At 42.5% G+C, this 19,891-nt stretch overlaps 1 protein-coding gene across 2 annotated transcripts in view; it reads right to left on the bottom strand.

Annotated features, from left to right (window-relative positions):
* Window positions 1-18,421, bottom strand: part of TMIGD1 (transmembrane and immunoglobulin domain containing 1) — a 46,679-nt gene extending 28,258 nt beyond the window's left edge. The window contains exons 1-4 of one of the 2 annotated variants that reach the window (XM_077294270.1): window positions 18,219-18,421; window positions 16,649-16,718; window positions 12,651-12,929; window positions 160-435 (exon numbers count right to left, since the gene is read on the bottom strand). In XM_077294270.1, coding sequence (XP_077150385.1) covers window positions 160-435; window positions 12,651-12,929; window positions 16,649-16,706 — 613 coding nt within the window. In that variant the 5' untranslated portion in view covers window positions 16,707-16,718; window positions 18,219-18,421. Of the gene's footprint in view, window positions 1-159; window positions 436-12,650; window positions 12,930-16,648; window positions 16,719-18,184 lie in introns of both variants that reach the window. The other variant, XM_077294271.1, reaches the window with a different exon arrangement.
* Window positions 18,422-19,891: the final 1,470 nt, after the last annotated feature.

Below are 19,891 nucleotides of genomic sequence, written 5' to 3'. Positions count from 1 at the left end.
CCCCTCGTGAAAATTAATTGCTCACCGCTGCGCTAGAAAAATCCTTCCACAACACAAGGCCAATTATAAACTATAAGAAGCTAAACCACCGGGAGGCAGAAAAAAAGGTTATACATGTCAGGAAGAAGCTTGGAAACTAGTGTTGACTGTTAGTCTTACCTCCAACTATCAGCTCGATCACTCTGATGGTCTCATTTCCCTTGGATAAAGCTACACATGTGTAATTGGCGCTATCTGCCTTAGTCGCCTTTTCAATTGTGAGCTGCAGAGTCTCCGTGGTCATGTACTGCTTGTAGCGGGAAGGTAATGTGAAGAGGCTGTTATTTTGTCTCCAAAACATTGCGGCTGCCGGGTTGGCCATGAAGCCACATGTGATTTCAACAGTTTTACCCTCTTCTGCAAGGATCTTTGTTTCTCCAGAAAGCTTAGGAGGAACTATAAAGATAAATGATTAAATCAGTGTTACGGCTGTGTAATACACAAACTATCCTTCACAGAATTTCCCATAGACATGCACAATCATTTTGGAAGAAAAGCCACTACTGGGCATTTCTTAGAGTCTTAACCAACACAAAAAATATCAGTTACAAAACCAATATGGCCAATTCCAAAACTAATGTTGCACAACAGTTGGTTTCTACCAATTTAGTAGAATATGCCAACATAAATGTAATGGACAGCATTGCTTAGTTTTACACACATTTCACCCAGTGATGATTATACCACCGTTATTACCCATTGCTTACAGAATGCCAACTTATTCTGAAGTGTTATATCAAGATCGTCACCATCCATAAGAGTGTGTTACAATACCTTACATATTTAGAAACACAATGGTCATTTTTATAGTTAGCCAACTATCTCCTCATTAAATTTTTGGCATTTAAGAGGAATCCAAAATTTGGTCAAACTCAAACCCAGGACCATAGTGTTTCAAGGCAACAATGCTTACCACAGAGCGACCCAAGTTAGACAATATGGGCCATCAATATACAAAAAAATCATCATGTAATCTCCATTATAATCTTCATGATTAAGGTCCAACAACTTATATTGATCTGATTGGGCACTAAATTCTGTATTTGTAGATCAGTGGATGTGAACATTCCTCACTCCGGCCCAGCAAGACCTTGATGTTGGGGCGCTTGTCAAGGAAGAAGCAATATTATGTACACTGCTCAAAAAAATAAAGGGAACACTAAAATCCCACTAAAATATTCCAGTTGTAAATCTTTATTCATTACATAGTGGAATGTGTTGAGAACAATAAAACCTAAAAATAATTACAACTAATAACCCACAGATGTCTGGAGTTGGAATGATGCTCAAAATCAAAGTGGAAAATGAAGTTACAGGCTGATCCAACTTCAGTGGTAATGCCTCAAGAAAAGGAAATGATGCTCAGTAGTGTGTGTGGCCTCCACGTGCCTGTATGACCTCCCTACAATGCCTGGGCATGCTCCTGATGAGGCGGTGGATGGTCTCCTGAGGGATCTCCGCTCAGACCTGGACTAAAGCATCCACCAACTTCTGGACAGTCGGTGGTGCAACGTGATGTTGGTGGATGGTGTGAGACATGATGTGCCAGATGTGTTCAATCGGATTCAGGTCTGGGGAACGGGCAGGCCAGTCCATAGCTTCAATGCCTTCATCTTACAGGAACTGCTGACACACTCCAGCCAAATGAGGTCTGGTATTGTCCTGCATTAGGAGGAACCCAGGTGTCAGGACTCTGAACATTTTTTATTACCTTTTGTGCATTGCCCTTTTAAAAGATGGCGTCTTTGGTCTCATGTGCACTGTGTCTTCCTGCTATAAAACTCCACCCCAGCCTTCAGTCTGTGCTAGAGTATTCTGCCTTGCATCCAGCTCCTGACCTCTGGTGACTCCCTGGCTATATACCTGCTCCTGTGAACCTGCGGGGTTATCCTGCTACTCTGCTCTGAGTTCCTGCTGCATACACCAGTTCCAGTAATCCTCCTTCATCTGCTGCTCGTGTTTACTTCCATCTGCATTTGCTGGACATGTAAGCTGTTGCTGCTCTGCAAGAACCTGAGACTATTACCCAGGCCTCCCTGGTTGAGCTAAGATATTATTTGAACTGCCTTATAAGAATTTCTATCTGTGTTTTGGACTAAGCAAGGACTTATTCGTGTCAAGTATCCTCAAGAATAATTGTGCTTCATAGACTTTCTGCGTGATTGCATTTTCCTCTGAAGTTTCCTATAGACTGCTAAGCTGCATTTAATATTTACTCCAAGTGTTGTGGACTTGAGTTTCTCTCTGCACCTGTTTGAATCATCGTGTGATAATATAGACTTTACCACTTATAAAACTGTGTCCTGAAGTTGTCTTGTTCCACGCAAAGAGTCTCCCGAGTTATCTCCTATAATTATTACAGGATACTCTAACCTAAAAAAAAGGAGACTGCTGGAACAATGACTGCAGAAAGCAGACTAGAGCAGGTGTTTTCCATAATTAGATCACTGCAGAAAGATGTGGAAGGTCTGTAAAAGAAGTTTGGAAGCTTTGAACACAATCAACAAGTGTTTGGACGGACTTTGCAGGACTTAAGCACCCGCATGGCAGCCCAGGAAAACAAACTTGCTGGCATAGAGTCCCAGTATGGACGGGCTTTTCAGGACATAAGCACGCAAATAGCTGCACAAGCGACTTTTCCCTCTGGGCAACCGCCACCAGCTAGCCCACCTAAGTTGCCCCCATTCAGATTTAATGGTGATCGCGACAAATATCGTGGCTTTGCGAATCAATGTATGCTATATTTTGATGTGCATGTTGACCGTTTTCCTAATGATAGATCCAAAGTATTGTGTGTAATAATGCTGCTGACCGCACGAGCGCTCGCCTGGGCGAATACGATGATTGAGTCTCGTGACCCACGGTTAAATGACTTGCATGATTTCTTGGCTGCTATGGCATTAATGTTTGATGACCCTAATCGCTGTGCAACCGCTGAATCTGCTTTATTGTCTTTACGCCAGGCAAAACGTTCTTTTATTGAGTATGCTACTGAATTCAGGAGATTAGCGGTAGATACCAATTGGGACAGTTATGCACAATTGCCTGTTTTTAAAAGGGGTCTGTCTAGTATTGTAAAAGATGAACTAGCTCGCTCTGAGTCACCACAAGAGCTAGAGACATTTATACAGCATTGTGTGCGCATTGACATTCGCCTTACTGAGCGTAGGCAGGAGAAGTTTGCTGCATATAACCGTATTTCTAACTTTTCCCATCCTTCCAAAGAGCCTGCAGGTAAAACATCTCAGGAGGTGGAGGAGGTACCCATGCAAATTGATTCCGTTCAGAGGCGCGAGATCAATGAGCGCCGGGAGCATCGCCTTCGTGAAAGTCTATGTTTCTACTGCGGCCAGTCTGACCACTTCTTGATCAATTGTCCTAAGTGTCCTAGACGGCCTAACAAGGTGCTAGCAGCAGTAGGGGAGTATGACAACTGTGATGATGAATCTGACATCTCTGTGAATGTAGCCTGCCTTTAAACGCTGTATTCCATTCACTTTCTATGACTTCACCCCCCAAAGAGCTTAAGGAAAAGAACTCTCACTGTTCTCTCCCTATTAAGATCCTGTGTTCAGGACAGTGAATTTCCAGTGCAGCTATGATTGACTCTGGTGCAGGTGGCAATTTCATGGATATTGCATTTGCCAAGGAACATGGTATTGAAATTCAGCAAAGACCCTCTCCAATTACCATGGAAACAGTGGATGGGTCACCTTTAATCTCTGGGCCTGTGGATCAGGAGACCGTACCAATTGAGATTTTGTTGGATCCTAATCATCAGGAGCAACTTTCTCTCTTGATAATTTCTTCTCCTCATGTTCCTGTGATTTTAGGCATCCCTTGGTTGCGTTCTCAGAACCCAATTATCAACTGGGAAACCAAGGAGATTATCTTTCCAACAATGAGCAACTCAGCGTTAACAGAAGATGTCCCTGAGTCCACGGCTACGGAACCACATGTACAGGTATTTTCTTTACTTCCAGCATATAAAGAGTTCTCTGACATCTGTGACAAGAAGAATGCAGATCCACTTCCTCCACACAGGCATTATGACTGTCCCATTGAGTTGCTTCCTGGGGCAGCTATTCCTTTTGGTAACGTATACCCTTTGGCGGCACCTGAGCTTCAAGCCTTAAAGGAGTATATTGATGAAAATAAGGCCAAAGGCTTCATACGTCCTTCTTCCTCACCAGCAGGGGCACCTATATTTTTTGTAAAAAAGAAGGATGGGACCCTGAGACCCTATGTTGACTATCGGGAACTCAATAAGGTAACCGTACGAAACCGTTACCCTTTGCCTCTGATTCCTGAATTACTGGAAAGAGTCCGCCATGCTAAGGTGTTCTCTAAACTGGATCTTCGTGGGGCTTATAATTTGGTGCGTATTCGTCCAGGGGATGAGTGGAAGACAGCATTCAGATGCCGGTATGGACATTTTGAATCTCTTGTGATGCCCTTCGGGCTTTGTAACGCCCCTGCAATGTTTCAACACCTTGCAAATGACATTTTCAGAGGTTTGTTGGACCAGTTTGTAGTGATCTATTTGGACGATATACTAATCTTTTCTGACTCTCTACAGGAACATGAAGAGCACGTCAAAACTGTTTTAAGACGTCTGAAAGAGAACCATCTGTATATTAAGCCGGAAAAATGCGAGTTCCATCGTTCTGAGATACAGTTCTTAGGTTATATCATCTCTCCCCAGGGGCTGAACATGGAATCTGGTAAGATTCAGGCTATCCATGACTGGCCGGTACCCAAGAACGTTAAGGTTAAGGTCCAACGTTTTATTGGTTTTGCAAATTTCTACAAACGCTTCATTCAAAATTTTTCTGATATTGTCCGTCCCATTACTTCCTTGACAAAGAAGGAAAAGCCCTTTAAGTGGTCATCACAGGCTCAAGAAGCTTTTGATCGGCATAAGATCTTTTTCACATCAGCACCGCTGTTGATACACCCAGATCCAACACTTTCTTTCATTGTGGAGGTGGACGCTTCTGATAATGCTTTGGGGGCTATTCTCTCCCAAAGAACTGGAGAGAAGGGTCTGCTACATCCTTGTGCTTTCTTTTCCCGTAGACTAACCTCAGCAGAGAAGAATTATGATGTGGGAGACAAGGAGTTGCTGGCTATTATTGCGGCTTTCAAAGAATGGAGGCATCATCTCAGTGGCGGACACTGACAGCTTTGGGTCCCTGTGCAAGAAATGTGTCTGGGCCCCCCTCCCTGCCCAGCATCATACCTCCCAAATTTTGAAGATGGGAAAAAGGGGTAAAGCTTGCGCGCGCGGCAAATTTTAGGCCACGCCTCTGGCCACACCCATTCATAACTAGTCACACCCATATGCACGTCCCAACCACACCCATTTAGCACTGCTGATCACACTTTCATAAAGAATAATTATAAACAAAAAAATATGGCCACACAGTGCTCCATACTGTATAATGGCCCCATATGATGGTCAATACTGTATAATGGCCACACATGATGCTCCATACTGTATAATGACCGCACATGATGCTCCATACTGTATAATGACCGCAGATAATGCTCCATACTGTATAATGACCGCACATGACGCTCCATACTGTATATTGACCGCACATGACGCTCCATACTGTATAATGACCGCACATGATGCTCCATACTGTATAATGACCGCACATGATGCTCCATGCTGTATAATGACCGCACATGACGCTCCATACTGTATAATGACCGCACATGACGCTCCATGCTGTATAATGACCGCACATGACGCTCCATACTGTATAATGACCGCACATGATGCTCCATACTGTATATTGACCGCACATGATGCTCCATACTGTATATTGACCGCACATGATGCTCCATACTGTATAATGACCGCACATGATGCTCCATGCTGTATAATGACCGCACATGACGCTCCATACTGTATAATGACCGCACATGATGCTCCATACTGTATATTGACCGCACATGATGCTCCATACTGTATATTGACCGCACATGATGCTCCATACTGTATAATGACCGCACATGATGCTCCATACTGTATAATGACCGCACATGATGCTCCATACTGTATATACTGTGCACTGTACTATGTGCACATATATAGTGTTATGTGCACTCAGCACTGACCAGGCTGCAGGAACTCACATTATAATATACTATATTATAATGTGAGTTCCTGCAGCCTGGTCAGTGCTCAGTGCATATAACACTATATATGTGCACATAGTACAAATATATATCTGATATATAATGTGGGATGTCCTGGAGCCGGGCTCAGGGTCACACAGTGCAGGGTGAGGATCACTGTGACTTAAGGTACCTTCACATTAAGCGACGCTGCAGCGATAGCGACAACGATGCCGATCGCTGCAGCGTCGCTGTTTGATCGCTGGAGAGCTGTCACACAGACCGCTCTCCAGCGACCAACGATGCCAAGGTCCCCGGGTAACCAGGGTAAACATCGGGTTGCTAAGCGCAGGGCCGCGCTTAGTAACCCGATGTTTACCCTGGTTACCATCGTAAAAGTAACAAAAACAAACAGTACATACTCACCTGCGCGTCCCCCGGCGTCCGCTTCCCTGCACTGTGTGAGCGCCGGCCCTAACAGCAGAGCGGTGACGTCACCGCTGTGCTTTTACTTTCACTTTAGGGCCGGCGCTCAGTCAGAGCAGGAAGCGGACGGCGGGGGATGCGCAGGTGAGTATGTACTGTTTGTTTTTTTTACTTTTACGCTGGTAACCAGGGTAAACATCGGGTTACTAAGCGCGGCCCTGCGCTTAGTAACCCGATATTTACCCTGGTTACCAGCGTAAAACATCGCTGGTATCGTTGCTTTTGGTGTCAAACCTGACGATAAACGCCGGTCTGACGACCAAATAAAGTTCTGAACTTTATTCAACGACCAGCGATATCACAGCAGGATCCTGATCGCTGCTGCGTGTCAAACTAAACGATATCGCTAGCCAGGACGCTGCAACGTCACGGATCGCTAGCGATATCGTTTAGTGTGAAGGTACCTTTATTGCTGCAGCTTCAGCTTACATGCAGATCGGGTGACGCTGGAGCCGGGACCTTATCTGTATGTAAACTTAAGGTGGTGCAATAAATCTCACAGTACAGAGAGATCCTCTACAGAAAGCAGATAAGAAAGCAGGAGTGAGATGAAGCCCATCACATACCTCCTGCCCGGGACCCCATGGCTTTCTACTAACTTCATCTCTCCGAGTCCTCTCCGGCGCGCAGGTGACGTCAGATCAGCAGACACACAGGCTCCTGCTGTGTCTGCAATAGGAGGATGCCGGCCGGCACTTGTACACTGCTAATACAGTGCGGGGCCTGCACCGATCTACTGCAGCAGCAGAAAGCCGGGCCCCTGTATGCCCCTGCCTGCAAGGGCCCCCCTCCACCTCCGGGCCCCGGTGCGGCTGCACCGGTTGAACCGGCGGTAGGTCCACCCCTGCATCATCTGCAAGGAGCTGCACAACAGATCAGAGTGCTAACTGACATCGCAATTTAGAGTTCCTTAGATCCGCTAGATGTCTTTCTCCTCGTCAGGCTCGTTGGAACTTATTTTTAAATCAATTTAACTTTGTTATCTCGTACCGTCCAGGTTCTCGTAATGGGAAGGCTGATGCTTTATCCTGAATCCATGCTGCGGATTCCGTACCTGGAGCCCCATCCAAGACCATTCTATCTGATGCCAATTTCATCGGTTATCCACGATCAGGAATTGTGGAAGGAGTGCAGGGAGGCCTATGACGGTGATGTATTTCTAGCCAACCCACCTGTGGATATTAATCTTGTCTTTAAGGGTGGCATGTTGTTCAGAGATCGATGTATCTACGTCCCTGAGGTCGTCTGTCTGCAGATCCTCAAGTTGGTACATGACTCCAAGTTGGCTGGTCACAGGGGGGGTACAGAAGACACAAGAGTTCCTGAGCCGATTCTTCTGGTGGCCAACTTGCCTGAAGGATACCAAGGACTAAGTTCTCTCTTGCGAGGTATGTGCTCATTACAAGACTCCTCATGTGGCACCTACGGGTCTTCTACAACCATTACCTGTTCCGTCCCGCCCTTGGGGGTCTATATCAATGGACTTTATTGTGGAGCTGCCTACATCAGGGGGCATGAATACAATCATGGTGGTAGTTGATCGCCTGACTAAAGCTGCTCATTTTCTTCCGTGCACCGGCCTCCCCTCAGCTAAAGATACAGTGAACTTGGTTATACAGAATGTCTTTCGGTTGCATGGGGTTCCGGATGAGATCATCTCTGACCGTGGAGTGCAGTTCACTTCAAGATTCTGGAAGGGGTTTTGCTCTGCACTCAATATTAATGTTTGTCTCTCTTCCGCTTACCATCCTCAGACAAATGGTCAGACTGAGCGTAACAACCAGACGCTGGAACAATATCTAAGATGCTATGTCAGCCATCTCCAGGATGATTGGTTGGAGTTGCTGCCGTTGGCCGAATTTTCATATAACAATTCTCAGAGCGCCTCCACTAAATTTACACCTCTCTTTGCCAATCTGGGTTATCATCCGTGTATCTTACCTAGGTCTCCAATTAATTCTCCGGTTCCGGCAGTGGAGGAAAGGCTGACTGCGATGAGGCAAAATCTGGAGGTTCTGAAGGAATCCCTGACCACAGCGCAAGAACGTTATAAGAGATCGGCTGATTGATTCCGTAAACCTGCACCCATGTACAAGGTAGGAGATTCCGTGTGGTTAGCAACTAAGAATCTGAAGTTAAACGTTCCTTCACAAAAACTTGGGACAGAAATTCATTGGCCCTTTCAAGATCAACGGTATTGTGAGCTCTGTGGCCTACCGGCTGAAGCTGCCTAGGACTATGAAGGTACACCCAGTTTTTCATGTAACTTTACTAAAGCCTGTATCTCCTAATACCTTCCAGGGACGTGTTGTGCCACCTCCGCAGCCTGTGGTGATTGATGGGCAAGAACAATTTGTGGTGGAGGAAATTGTTGATTCCAGGATTCGCAGGAATCGGCTCCAATATCTGATAAGATGGCAGGGATGTCCCCCTGAGGAAGACTCTTGGGAACCTGTGGAAAACATCAATGCCCAACAGAAGATTTCTCATTTTCATCATAGATTCCCTGAGAAACTAGGTCCAGGATCGTCCTGAGGCCACTTCTAAGGAAGGAGTAATGTCAGGACTCTGAACATTTTTTATTACCTTTTGTGCATTACTGCCCTTTTCCAAGATGGTGTCTTTGGTCTCATGTGCACTGTGTCTTCCTGCTATAAAACTCCACCCCAGCCTTCTGTCTGTGCTAGAGTATTCTTCCTTGCATCCAGCTCCTGACCTCTGGTGACTCCCTAGCTATATACCTGCTCCTGTGAACCTGCGGGGTTATCCTGCTACTCTGCTCTGAGTTCCTGCTGCATACACCAGTTCCAGTAATCCTCCTTCATCTGCTGCTCGTGTTTACTTCCATCTGCATTTGCTGGACATGTAAGCTGTTGCTGCTCTGCAAGAACCTGAGACTATTACCCAGGCCTCCCTGGTTGAGCTAAGATATTATTTGAACTGCCTTATAAGCATATCTATCTGTGTTTTGGACTAAGCAAGGACTTATTCGTGTCAAGTATCCTCAAGAATAATTGTGCTTCATAGACGTTCTGTGTGATTGCATTTTCCTCTGAAGTTTACTATAGACTGCTAAGCTGCATTTAATATTTACTCCAAGTGTTGTGGACTTGAGTTTCTCTCTGCACCTGTTTGAATCATCGTGTGATAATATAGATTTTACCACTTATAAAACTGTGTCCTGTAGTTGTCTTGTTCTACGCAAAGAGTCTCCTGAGTTATCCCCTATAATTATTACACCAGGGCCAACCACACCAGCATATGATATCATATCATCTCGGTACCTAAAGGCAGTCAGGCTACCTCTGGCGAGCACATGGAGTGCTGTGCGACCCTCCAAAGAAATGCCACCCCACACCATTACTGACCCACTGCCAAACCGGTCATGCTGAAGGATGTTGCAGGCAGCAGATCGCTCTCCATGGCGTCTCCAGACTCTGTCATGTCTGTCACATGGGCTCAGTGTGAACCTGCTTTCATCTGTGAAGAGCACAGGGCGCAAGTGGCGAATTTGCCAATCCTAGTGTTCTGTGGCAAATGCCAAGCGTCCTGCATGGTGTTGGGCTGTGAGCACAACCCCCATCTGTGGACTTCGGACACTCAGACCATCCTCATGGAGTCAGTTTCTAACTGTTTGTGCAGACACATGCACATTTGTGGCCTGCTGGAGGTCATTTTACAGGGCTCTGACAGTGCTCCTCCTGTTCCTTCTGGCACAGAGGCTGATGTAGCGGTCCTGCTGCTGGGTTGTTGCCCTCCTACGGCCCCCTCCACATCTCCTGGTGTAGTGGCCGGTCTCCTGGTAGGGCCTCCAGCCTCTGGACACTACACTGACAGACACAGCAAACCTTCTTGCCACAGCTCGCAATAATGTGCCATCCTGGATGAGCTGCACTACCTGAGCCACCTGTGTGGGTTGTAGAATCCGTCTCATGCTACCACAAGTGTGAAAGCATAACCAACATTCAAAAGTGACCAAAACATTAGCCAGAAAGCATTGCTACTGAGATGTGGTCTGTGGTCCCCACCTGCAGAACCACTCCTTTATTGAGGGTGTCTTGATAATTGCCAATAATTTCCATCTTTTGTCTATTGCATTTGCACAACAGCATGTGAAATTGATTGTCAATCAGTGTTGTTTCCTAAGTGGACAGTTTGATTTCACAGAAATTTGATTTACTTGGAGTTATATTCTGTTGTTTAAATGTACCCATTATTTTTTTGAGCAGTGTATAATTGTCAGTATTGAATTTCCTTACATGTGAGAGATGTTCTACCTTAGTGGCTCTCTGCTTTAGTTAATGCCAAGTTCGAGAGCCTCTTCTATTAAGTGCAGCATCTCATAATAAACCTGTATAGGTAAACCAAGCTTATATTGTCCTTTATCAGTCTCAAAGGGATCCCTGTAAAACACTATGTGGATATAGGGTTAATCTGCAGGGAAATAGCATTCCACCGGGCCACCTTACTGAAAGTGCAGTTAAGGTACCGTTACACTAAGCGACGCTCCAGCGATATAGACAACGATCCGACCTAAAACTAGATCGCTGGAGCGTCGCTGTGAGGTCGCTGTAGAGACGTCAAACACAGCAGCTCCAGAACGATGCAGGAGCGATCCAGTGACGTAACGGCGACTCACTTATCGTTCACTCTCCATGTAAAAACATTGCTGACATCGTTGCTTTGGCTGTCAAACATGACGATACACGCTGATCTAGCGACCAAATAAAGTTCCAGACTTCTAGCTCCGACCAGCGATATAACAGCGGGATCCAGATCGCTGCAGCGTGTCAAACTCAACGAGATCGCTATGCAGGACGCTGCAACGTCACGGATCGTTGTCATTCTCGTTGGAAAGTTGTTTAGTGTGAAGGTACCTTTACTGGGAGAAAATGAACTTATTCCCTCCAAGAGCTTTCAGAGAAAGGGGCAGAGCAGGGGGTGATTACAGTCTCTGCTGAGAGAGGTGCTATGTGCAGTCTTCAGTAGGTTAGACAATGTTCTACAACCAACGCCATCAGTATGTTTTGCAACAATAAGGTTATGAAGGTCTTGAGACAGCTCACTGGTTTTACCCATCATTGCGTGGCACCTTGGTAATGAGACACCTTTTTAGAGGCTATCAGTTCAACCAGCTGATATTACTTTTCACTACATGGCATGATTGCTTTCTAATTATTGATAGAGTTTGAGCTGGTGTCATGACTTTCCATGGCTTTTTGCACCTCTTTCTTCACGTGTTTACTACTTTTTACCTCTGTCATTTCTCATTATTACACACAACTTAATTTATGGCCATCTATGGTTTGAATTCTTTGCATGTGTGGATTGGATGTGTTGTCACGGACATATGGTGAGAATTTCATGTCATTAGAACCTTTAGAAATATATTTACATATAAAATTGGTGATGTGTTCAATACTTTTTTTTTTTTACCCGCTGTATCTTATAAGAGAAATCTGCTTTTTTTCTCCTCCTGGACTCATCCTTCAAACCATAGAAATCTGTATTCACTGGTGACAGATTTCCCATTACTGCAATAAGAGATCGCAATTGGTGGTTTTAAAATTCTATAGAGGAGGAGGAGCTAGAAGCAGAAACAGACAGATGTTCCATTGTAAGTTCTACTAAAGCAACAGATACAGTACTACATAGAATTTTGAGCACCAATGCTATTTCCTATCTAACTAATGGGAAAATCTGTTCCCTGAAAAATATTAAGAATCAATGATCAGTCCAGGAGGAGCAAAAGTTGGATTTCATTAATAAGATATATTCCCAAGTTTCTTATTTTCATGTGTGCTATTGATTTATGAAATAAAACTGTGGTTACTATTTAACAGAAGTACAAAAATGTAAAATCCAAAAGAACATCCATATATCTGTGTTTCCGATATTCATTGCATTCACACATTTTTTTCCTATTAGGTATCACAGTGTAAAATAATAAAATGCTGCAGAAGATTCTGCTAGATCAGAATAATTGTGGGACTCACACAGGACATTCATCTGTAGGGACAGCTTCATGGAGGTGTTCTGCTTCAATAGGCAGGTGAAGCTCACTCCATTGTCTTCGATGGTCAGCTCCGGGATGCATATACTACTGACGTTCACACTGTTCTCAGACTTAATATCCACTTGATCGGTCCCTCGGTACCAGATCAAGCTCTCGTCGTCAATGTTGTTAACAACTTCACAGCGGAGAATTGCTGGCTCACTGAGATTGGCATTGTGTCGATTGTCATAGGTGGCATTGTTCAGCAAGAGTTTCAAGGCTGCAGGGAACCAAAATAATATCATTAATAAAACTAGAATCTGAAGCTACCAAACTATCTAGTGAGTTTATGCTTCATATTTTCATAATGAGCCAGTGCAGATCTGCAAAATCCTCCCACAACACATGAGAATTTTGTAAAAATTCACTGTGAATAAATCTATAGCGTAAAAGTACACCATGTATGAATCCACCATTAGGGCTCATTCAAGTATCACTTCAGATCAGTCAAAGACCGGACCGCAATGCACGGACTGGACGCGGGTTTCCTAACCTCAGCGTAACAGCCTCATAGAAATATATATGCTCTGGTCGGGAGAGCCGCTGTCAGTTCGGGCTTTAGCGGTTCACCCTCAGACCAATTTTCATGGACACCTGGATTAGCCCTTACTGAGTGGCAGAGACAGACTGCCCAAAATTTACTTATATGAATGAAGCTGATAAGTCATTCTAAAATTGCAAGATAGCTGCTCCTGCTATGGGACATCAATGTTCCCCATAGGGAAAACGTTAAAGGCAAACTCTTGACAATTTAAAAAAAACTTCACCGTGGTCAAACTTTAAGGCCGCCTTAACGAACATTCTGATTATGCCACAGTTTTACTTTGACTAAGTAGCAACATCATGTACACACCATAAAGATAGACCAAAGCCCTCGGGCAGAGAACAACCTTTAATACTGAGCGTCGGGAATCTGTACAATTGAATGGTTAGCAAATGAGAAATGACCCCATGGATCACAGAAATAGGAATCAAGATGGAAATAAATGGAATTTGTTCTGCAGGGTGGAAGCAGCCGTCAGAATGGAGGACCATTGTAATCCTTGATATGGGACTCTCCTCTTTTATTTCCGTCACTTGCCATATCTTTATGGAGCTGCAGTCTAAAACACAAACTATATCCCGGTTCAGATTTCTTTCTTCATTCCTACTACGAATAAGAGTAGGTCCAGATATAGTGGGAATATAGCGACATTACAGAGGAAGAGGAGTGTTTAGCGGTTGAAGACTATAGTATTAAAGAATTTTTACATTTACACAACAGTGAAAATTCCCTAGATTATTTTTAGCATGACAGTCATTATAAGGCATGAATTCTACATATTTCTAATGGTGAAAGTAATGTCTCCACGGTAACAGAACATTTATCATAAAATATTCAGATTACACATTAACTAGGGTGACGCCACTAAAACAGCTCAGCAGTGCTCCAGACACTAATGTTACCCATAGCCACGTTCACACACTCAGTATTTGGTCAGTATTTTACCTCAGTATTTGTAAGCCAAAACCAGGAGTGGGTGAAAAATACAGAAGTGGTGCATATGTTTCTGTTATACTTTTCCTCTGATTGTTCCACTCCTGGTTTTGGCTTATAAATACTGAGGTAAAATACCGACCAAATACTGGACATGTGAACATGGCCATAGACCGCAGAGATTTTTTGGTAGCTCTTCGCTATAATGGAACATCTATAGAGGGTGAATGTCTGGGGAATCATGGATCAGATAGACGAGATTTTTAACTACAGAAAAGGTGCATACAGAAAGACATTACATTTTTTTTATTTTTTTTCATTGTCATCTCTGTTTCTGGTCCTATCTGAGATATCCTTGTGAAAACTGCACTCTCTGACCTGTGTAATAACCTCATTTGGAAACGAGAAACTAAGATTACCACTGCTCATCAGGTGCTGGACACATTACTGACCACTGATGAGTAGGCACTTTACATAAAACCACTTTGGGCACCAGAGATTAGTCACTACATGCCACCCAGTGTCTAACATGCACCGGAAAAGAGCAATGCTTGAAAGTTTGAGAATTTTCCATATTTCTGCATAAATTTGACCTAAAAGTACATAAGATTTTCATGCAAATCCTAAAAGCAGATAAAGATAATAAAATCAAATAAATGAGTAAAAAATATTGGACTTTGCCATTTTTTAAAATGTTCCAAGATCACATTTCTGTGAGTGGTAAAAGTATGTGAACCTTTAGAAATAGCAAATCATTTTCATTTTAAATTAAAGTCTGGTGTTTTCATACAACGGGATGACAATCAAGTGTGAGGGACCTGTTTTATTGAAAGAACAAAGTCTGATCATGGAAGTGTATAATGCCATGAACAAAGGAGATTTCTGAGGACCTCAGAAGAAGAGAGGCTGATGCTCATCTGGCTAGAAATTTTACAAAATCATCCATAAAGAGTTTGGACTTCACCAATCCACAGCCAAGTAAATTGTGTACAAACTGAGAACATTAAAAGCCATTATTGCTTATTATTATTACACCTGGAACAGCTGAAACGTAAGAAGTGCGCAAAACGGCAGTCGTCATCCCCTACAGAACCGGCTCCCCCGCATCCATGCTTTTAATCTTTATGAAATAAATAACATTTTTTACCAGATCGCAAAGTGCCATCTCTTCACTACTTCTTTTTGATATATTAACGATACACAGTCTTCAGCCAAAAACAATGGCCACATTAGCTTAGCAGCCAAGCCAACAATATTAACAGTGACTTCTTCTGATAATTTCTTATGGGGCTTATGTGCAGCCCTAGCTGGTCTCTTAAAGAGACTATAATAACACTTTAATGGGCAACATAATATTTAATGTAAACCCCTAATTTTTATTATGATGGATCCCAGTCACACCTGACTTATATTGGGGGCTGGCTTCAGGATTATGTTTCCATTTGTCGAAAGGACTTTCATCCCTCAAATATACTACAAACCAATAATGTTACCAAGGATGTATTTGTTACCGTTAGGGTATGTGTCCACGTTCAGGATTGCATCAGGATTTGGTCAGGATTTTTCATCAGTATTTGTAAGCCAAAACCAGGAGTGGGTGATAAATACAGAAGTGGAGCATATGTTTCTGTTATACTTTTCCTCTAACTGTTCCACTCCTGGTTTTGGCTTACAAAAACTGATGAAAAATCCTGACCAAATCCTGACGCAATCCTGAACGTGGACACATACCCTAACACCGGTGAGTGTGGACCTACTACGCCACGGGCCGGGCTTACCATGGAGTCAGGTAAGTACCGGGTCTTCACTAGAGCCTCTGGTGGTGAGGTTAGGCTTGGTTGTAGGTAGTCGCCAGGTAATGCGCCAGGCCAATCCCTGACACTGCAGCATTTGACCGGAGAGCAGATTAACGGAATGGCCTTACACGAGGAGAAACCAAAAGGTGAGTAGAGGGGCGCTGGAGGGGCATGCGAGTTACCGCTGTCATATTTTTTTCTGATTTTTTTTTTATAATTTTTTTTATTACATACATTTTTTTTTTTTTTCATTCCTACCTAAAAAATAAAAAAAAACACCTCACAATGAAATCTGGGGGAAAAAAAATGGACATAGTTGTATGACAGAAACTTTGCAATTTAATTATTTTACTAATGGAAATTTGGGTGCTGTATATTTGAGACCGTGTTCTGTATAAGAGAAGCTACACAAAATATAGGAAAACAGCAGTATATTTTGTAGAGACACTACATAGGAAAGAGAGGAGAGAGCAGCAAACGGCCCCCCTTCCAGAAGACCTCATCTTGCCAAGTTCTGGTGCCAGCTTTGCGTGTATTATTTATTTCATAACACCATTAAATTCCATGGTGAGGTACACAAATATTATTATATGGTTTTGCCTAGGACATTATATACTATACATTTATATGTTCATTATATTGCATAATTTTTGGGCTGCTACTCACCTGTAATTTTATGTAAAAGAGACATAAGTACAGCTAATATGATTAGGGGTTTCTTCATTCTTACTCAGAGCTAGGAGCGACAAAAAGAAAAGTCAGCAATTCTTTATTGCATTTGAATGAAATTACCTTTGTGTGTATATGTCTGCAGGAGAGAAGAGATTGTGAGCAGCGTGGGGGACTGGTATAAGTGGATATGTATGTAAATTAGAACATGTAAGCAATTTTCATCATATATCAAGAAATCTATATGGAATCTACATTATTCTTGCTACTGTTATGTAAATAAAAAAAAAGTCAAAAGCATCGCTATCCGACTATCTCAATCCTCATAATCTGATAAGATATGGAGAGAAGGGTGATTGTGACTGCTGCTGAAGCTTCCAGGAATATTGTAGGTTACTATGAACAGGTTTAAAACAATAGAAAACTATCTCCACAGCATACAAACTTTTAAAGGGAATCTGTCAGCCGTTTTTTGTCATGTGACCTGAGAGCAGCATGATACAGAGGCAGAGAGTCTAATTCCAATGATGTGTCACTTACTGAGCTGTGTGTTGTTGTTTTAATAAAAAACAATGTTGTATCAGCATGATATAATCATTACAGGACTAGCTGCCTTGTGCCTCCTAGTCAACAGCATTGAAAATAGTGATTGTATCAAAATGACAGCACACAGACCACCAAGTGACTCATCTCTGGAATCATGGTCTCAATTCCTACATCATGCTGCTCTCAGATTACATAGCAAAAACCTGCTGACATATTCCCTTTAAAAAGATGGGCTAAAACTCTAAGCAAAAAGAATCATTGACATTTAAAACAAGAACTTAAAAAAATAATAAATTAGCCATTTGCCTTCATCTAGGTTCATTGTCCTGGTTGTGTAAACATCAAAACGAACATTGCTGTCCGAATTTTTAGATCTTTTACAAGCTTAAAAAAAGTCTGACAAAAAGGTAAAAAGTTTTAATGGGAAACAAGCTAAAGGAAGAATATAAATTAATGATCTGAAAAAAATATCACTGAGTAGAAAAAATGCTGTTAGTATTTTTTGTATAAAACCTGAGAGTAATAATTACTGGAGATCTTGAAAACCTACCATATAGTCTTTCTTTTGATCTATACAATTCTATACTCTAGTTGTAGTTTCAGAATATACGGTAATTGTGAAGGATCATTTTGAGGTTTATCATGCTATAATAGAAAAACTGCTCCTTTTATCAGAGCAAAAACTATACAATTTTTCTGTTTGTTTCCCATTTAACAAGATTTCAGATGGAAAAAGGCTGGTCAAATCTTTGCCAAATATTACATCTATAGACTACTCATTTGAGATGGTCAAGAGTGTCCTTCAGACTTGACTTGACTCTAGACATCTATTGTAAGGTCAGCCTAACCAGAACAACCTACATAAACTACTCCACAGGGTCAGAGTGGTTTTCATTTTACTAAATACATCTCCAACTAGAATCCACAAATCCCAAGTAAATATACACCCTAAACTATCTTTCCTAAAAATTGGATGCCAACTTCTACCTGATTTTTTGTCTAAGCTCCAAAAATCTCTTACGTTGTGGGTGATGATCCTGGAGAACCTCCGTATGGCTGAGAAGTGAGAATGTTTCTGTTCTTGGTTCTGATCTTGTTCTTTTTAAGTTCTTTATTGAAGTCAGGGTCAATGACTGAGAAGTTACAGGTCAAGGTCTACACTGTTTTATGGGCCCTGAGTAAATATAAAACACCTCTCAAGAGAAAGCTTCAGCATTGTTGAGTAAGGACAAACCTGTTGCTTCTTCATTTAATGGCTTTGGGCGAGGCTTTTAAGTCACTGAGAAATGCTAAGATTTCTGGCATCTAGAATAATTTCCATGCCATTCACCCCTGTAAATTTACAAAAGCTTGACAAACTAGAAAATGGTCTACTTTGTTTTGAAATATGTCATATTGGGCAAACAATTCTTTCTTGAAATCTAAATTTAAAAGTCCAACATTTTTTTAAGATACTACATCATACCCTGTATTGGTTTTCTAAATGAAGAAGTAGAAAAATATCACTTAAGTAGTCTGGGATTTAGATATTGATGAATTGATGACCTGTATGACTACACAATTGGGAGTCCCACACCCAGCTGTCCCACTGCTCAGCTGATACTTGGTGCCACAACCAGAAGAAATCCATAGTGTAGGGAGCAAGAACTTCACAGCTCCATAAACAGTGTAATGGTCGTTCTTTGGTCCTTCAGCTCAGATGACATTGAAGTGAATGAGATATTCATACACTGCAAACTTTTGGCATCTATGGCACCAGGTATCCACTGATCAGTGGAGGTACCAGGTGTTGGACTTCCACTAATCTGATATTGATGACCGATCCAGGTCACCAATATCTTAGTTCAAGGCAGTACCTTTAAAGAAGTTGTCTGCTACTTTATAATTCATACTCAATGGGGTCAGGATGCTTTACGTGCTATGTTCACTTCCCAGACTGGAATTGCTCCTCCACACTCACTACTGTGTCCCCCAGTTTTGGGACATAAACATCCGGTGAGGGGTGCGGGTATCACGTGAGCACAGCAGTTAGTGGAGATCTGATCATCTGTGGCCTTCATAGGCCACTTGGCTCAGATAGTGTAGGAAGTCTGCATCAGTTATGTGACTCTCCTCCACATATGTTGATGCCAACAGGGGAAGCAGTAGTCTGGGAGATAAGTATAGTTTTTTTAAATAATTTTTCTTAAAGCAACCTAGCCTTGCTAAATATAAGTTGTAAAGTAGGGGACCATTAAAAAGGTATTACAGTGTCAGCAAATAAACGTTATTCATTCTGGTTATATATTATATTTGTATCAATTCTTCACAGGTTTCAAGATCCATGTTTACTGGTATTTAATGAAAACCTTAACTGTTTACATCCAATGGCGATGTGAGAATGAAACCAGCTTGGAATGGGTTCTTATGGCCAATGCTTCACATGTAGCTCTCTCCTTGTAGGAAAGAAATCTAGGTTTGCTTTCAGCGATAAAAATCTGTTGTGGTCATGTGATGGTGCCAGAGAATAGTTAAAGTTAAGATTGATGTTCTCTCACTGGAACTATCCATGGTTTTTAGAGATGGCTCTCGTACCTGTGATAGTCTATGGGGCCAATCACATGTCCTTGATTTTTTGCAGACCAAGCGGTAAGTTGAAAATTGAGGACAAATTTTCAATTTTGACTTGCGGATCCAAATTGGCACTGCAAGTCT

Source organism: Ranitomeya variabilis, chromosome 3, assembly GCF_051348905.1.
Source record: "Ranitomeya variabilis isolate aRanVar5 chromosome 3, aRanVar5.hap1, whole genome shotgun sequence".
NCBI classification, from domain to species: domain Eukaryota; kingdom Metazoa; phylum Chordata; class Amphibia; order Anura; family Dendrobatidae; genus Ranitomeya; species Ranitomeya variabilis.
The sequence above is the reverse complement of the archived record's forward strand: the minus strand, read 5'-3'. Positions and strand labels throughout refer to the sequence as shown.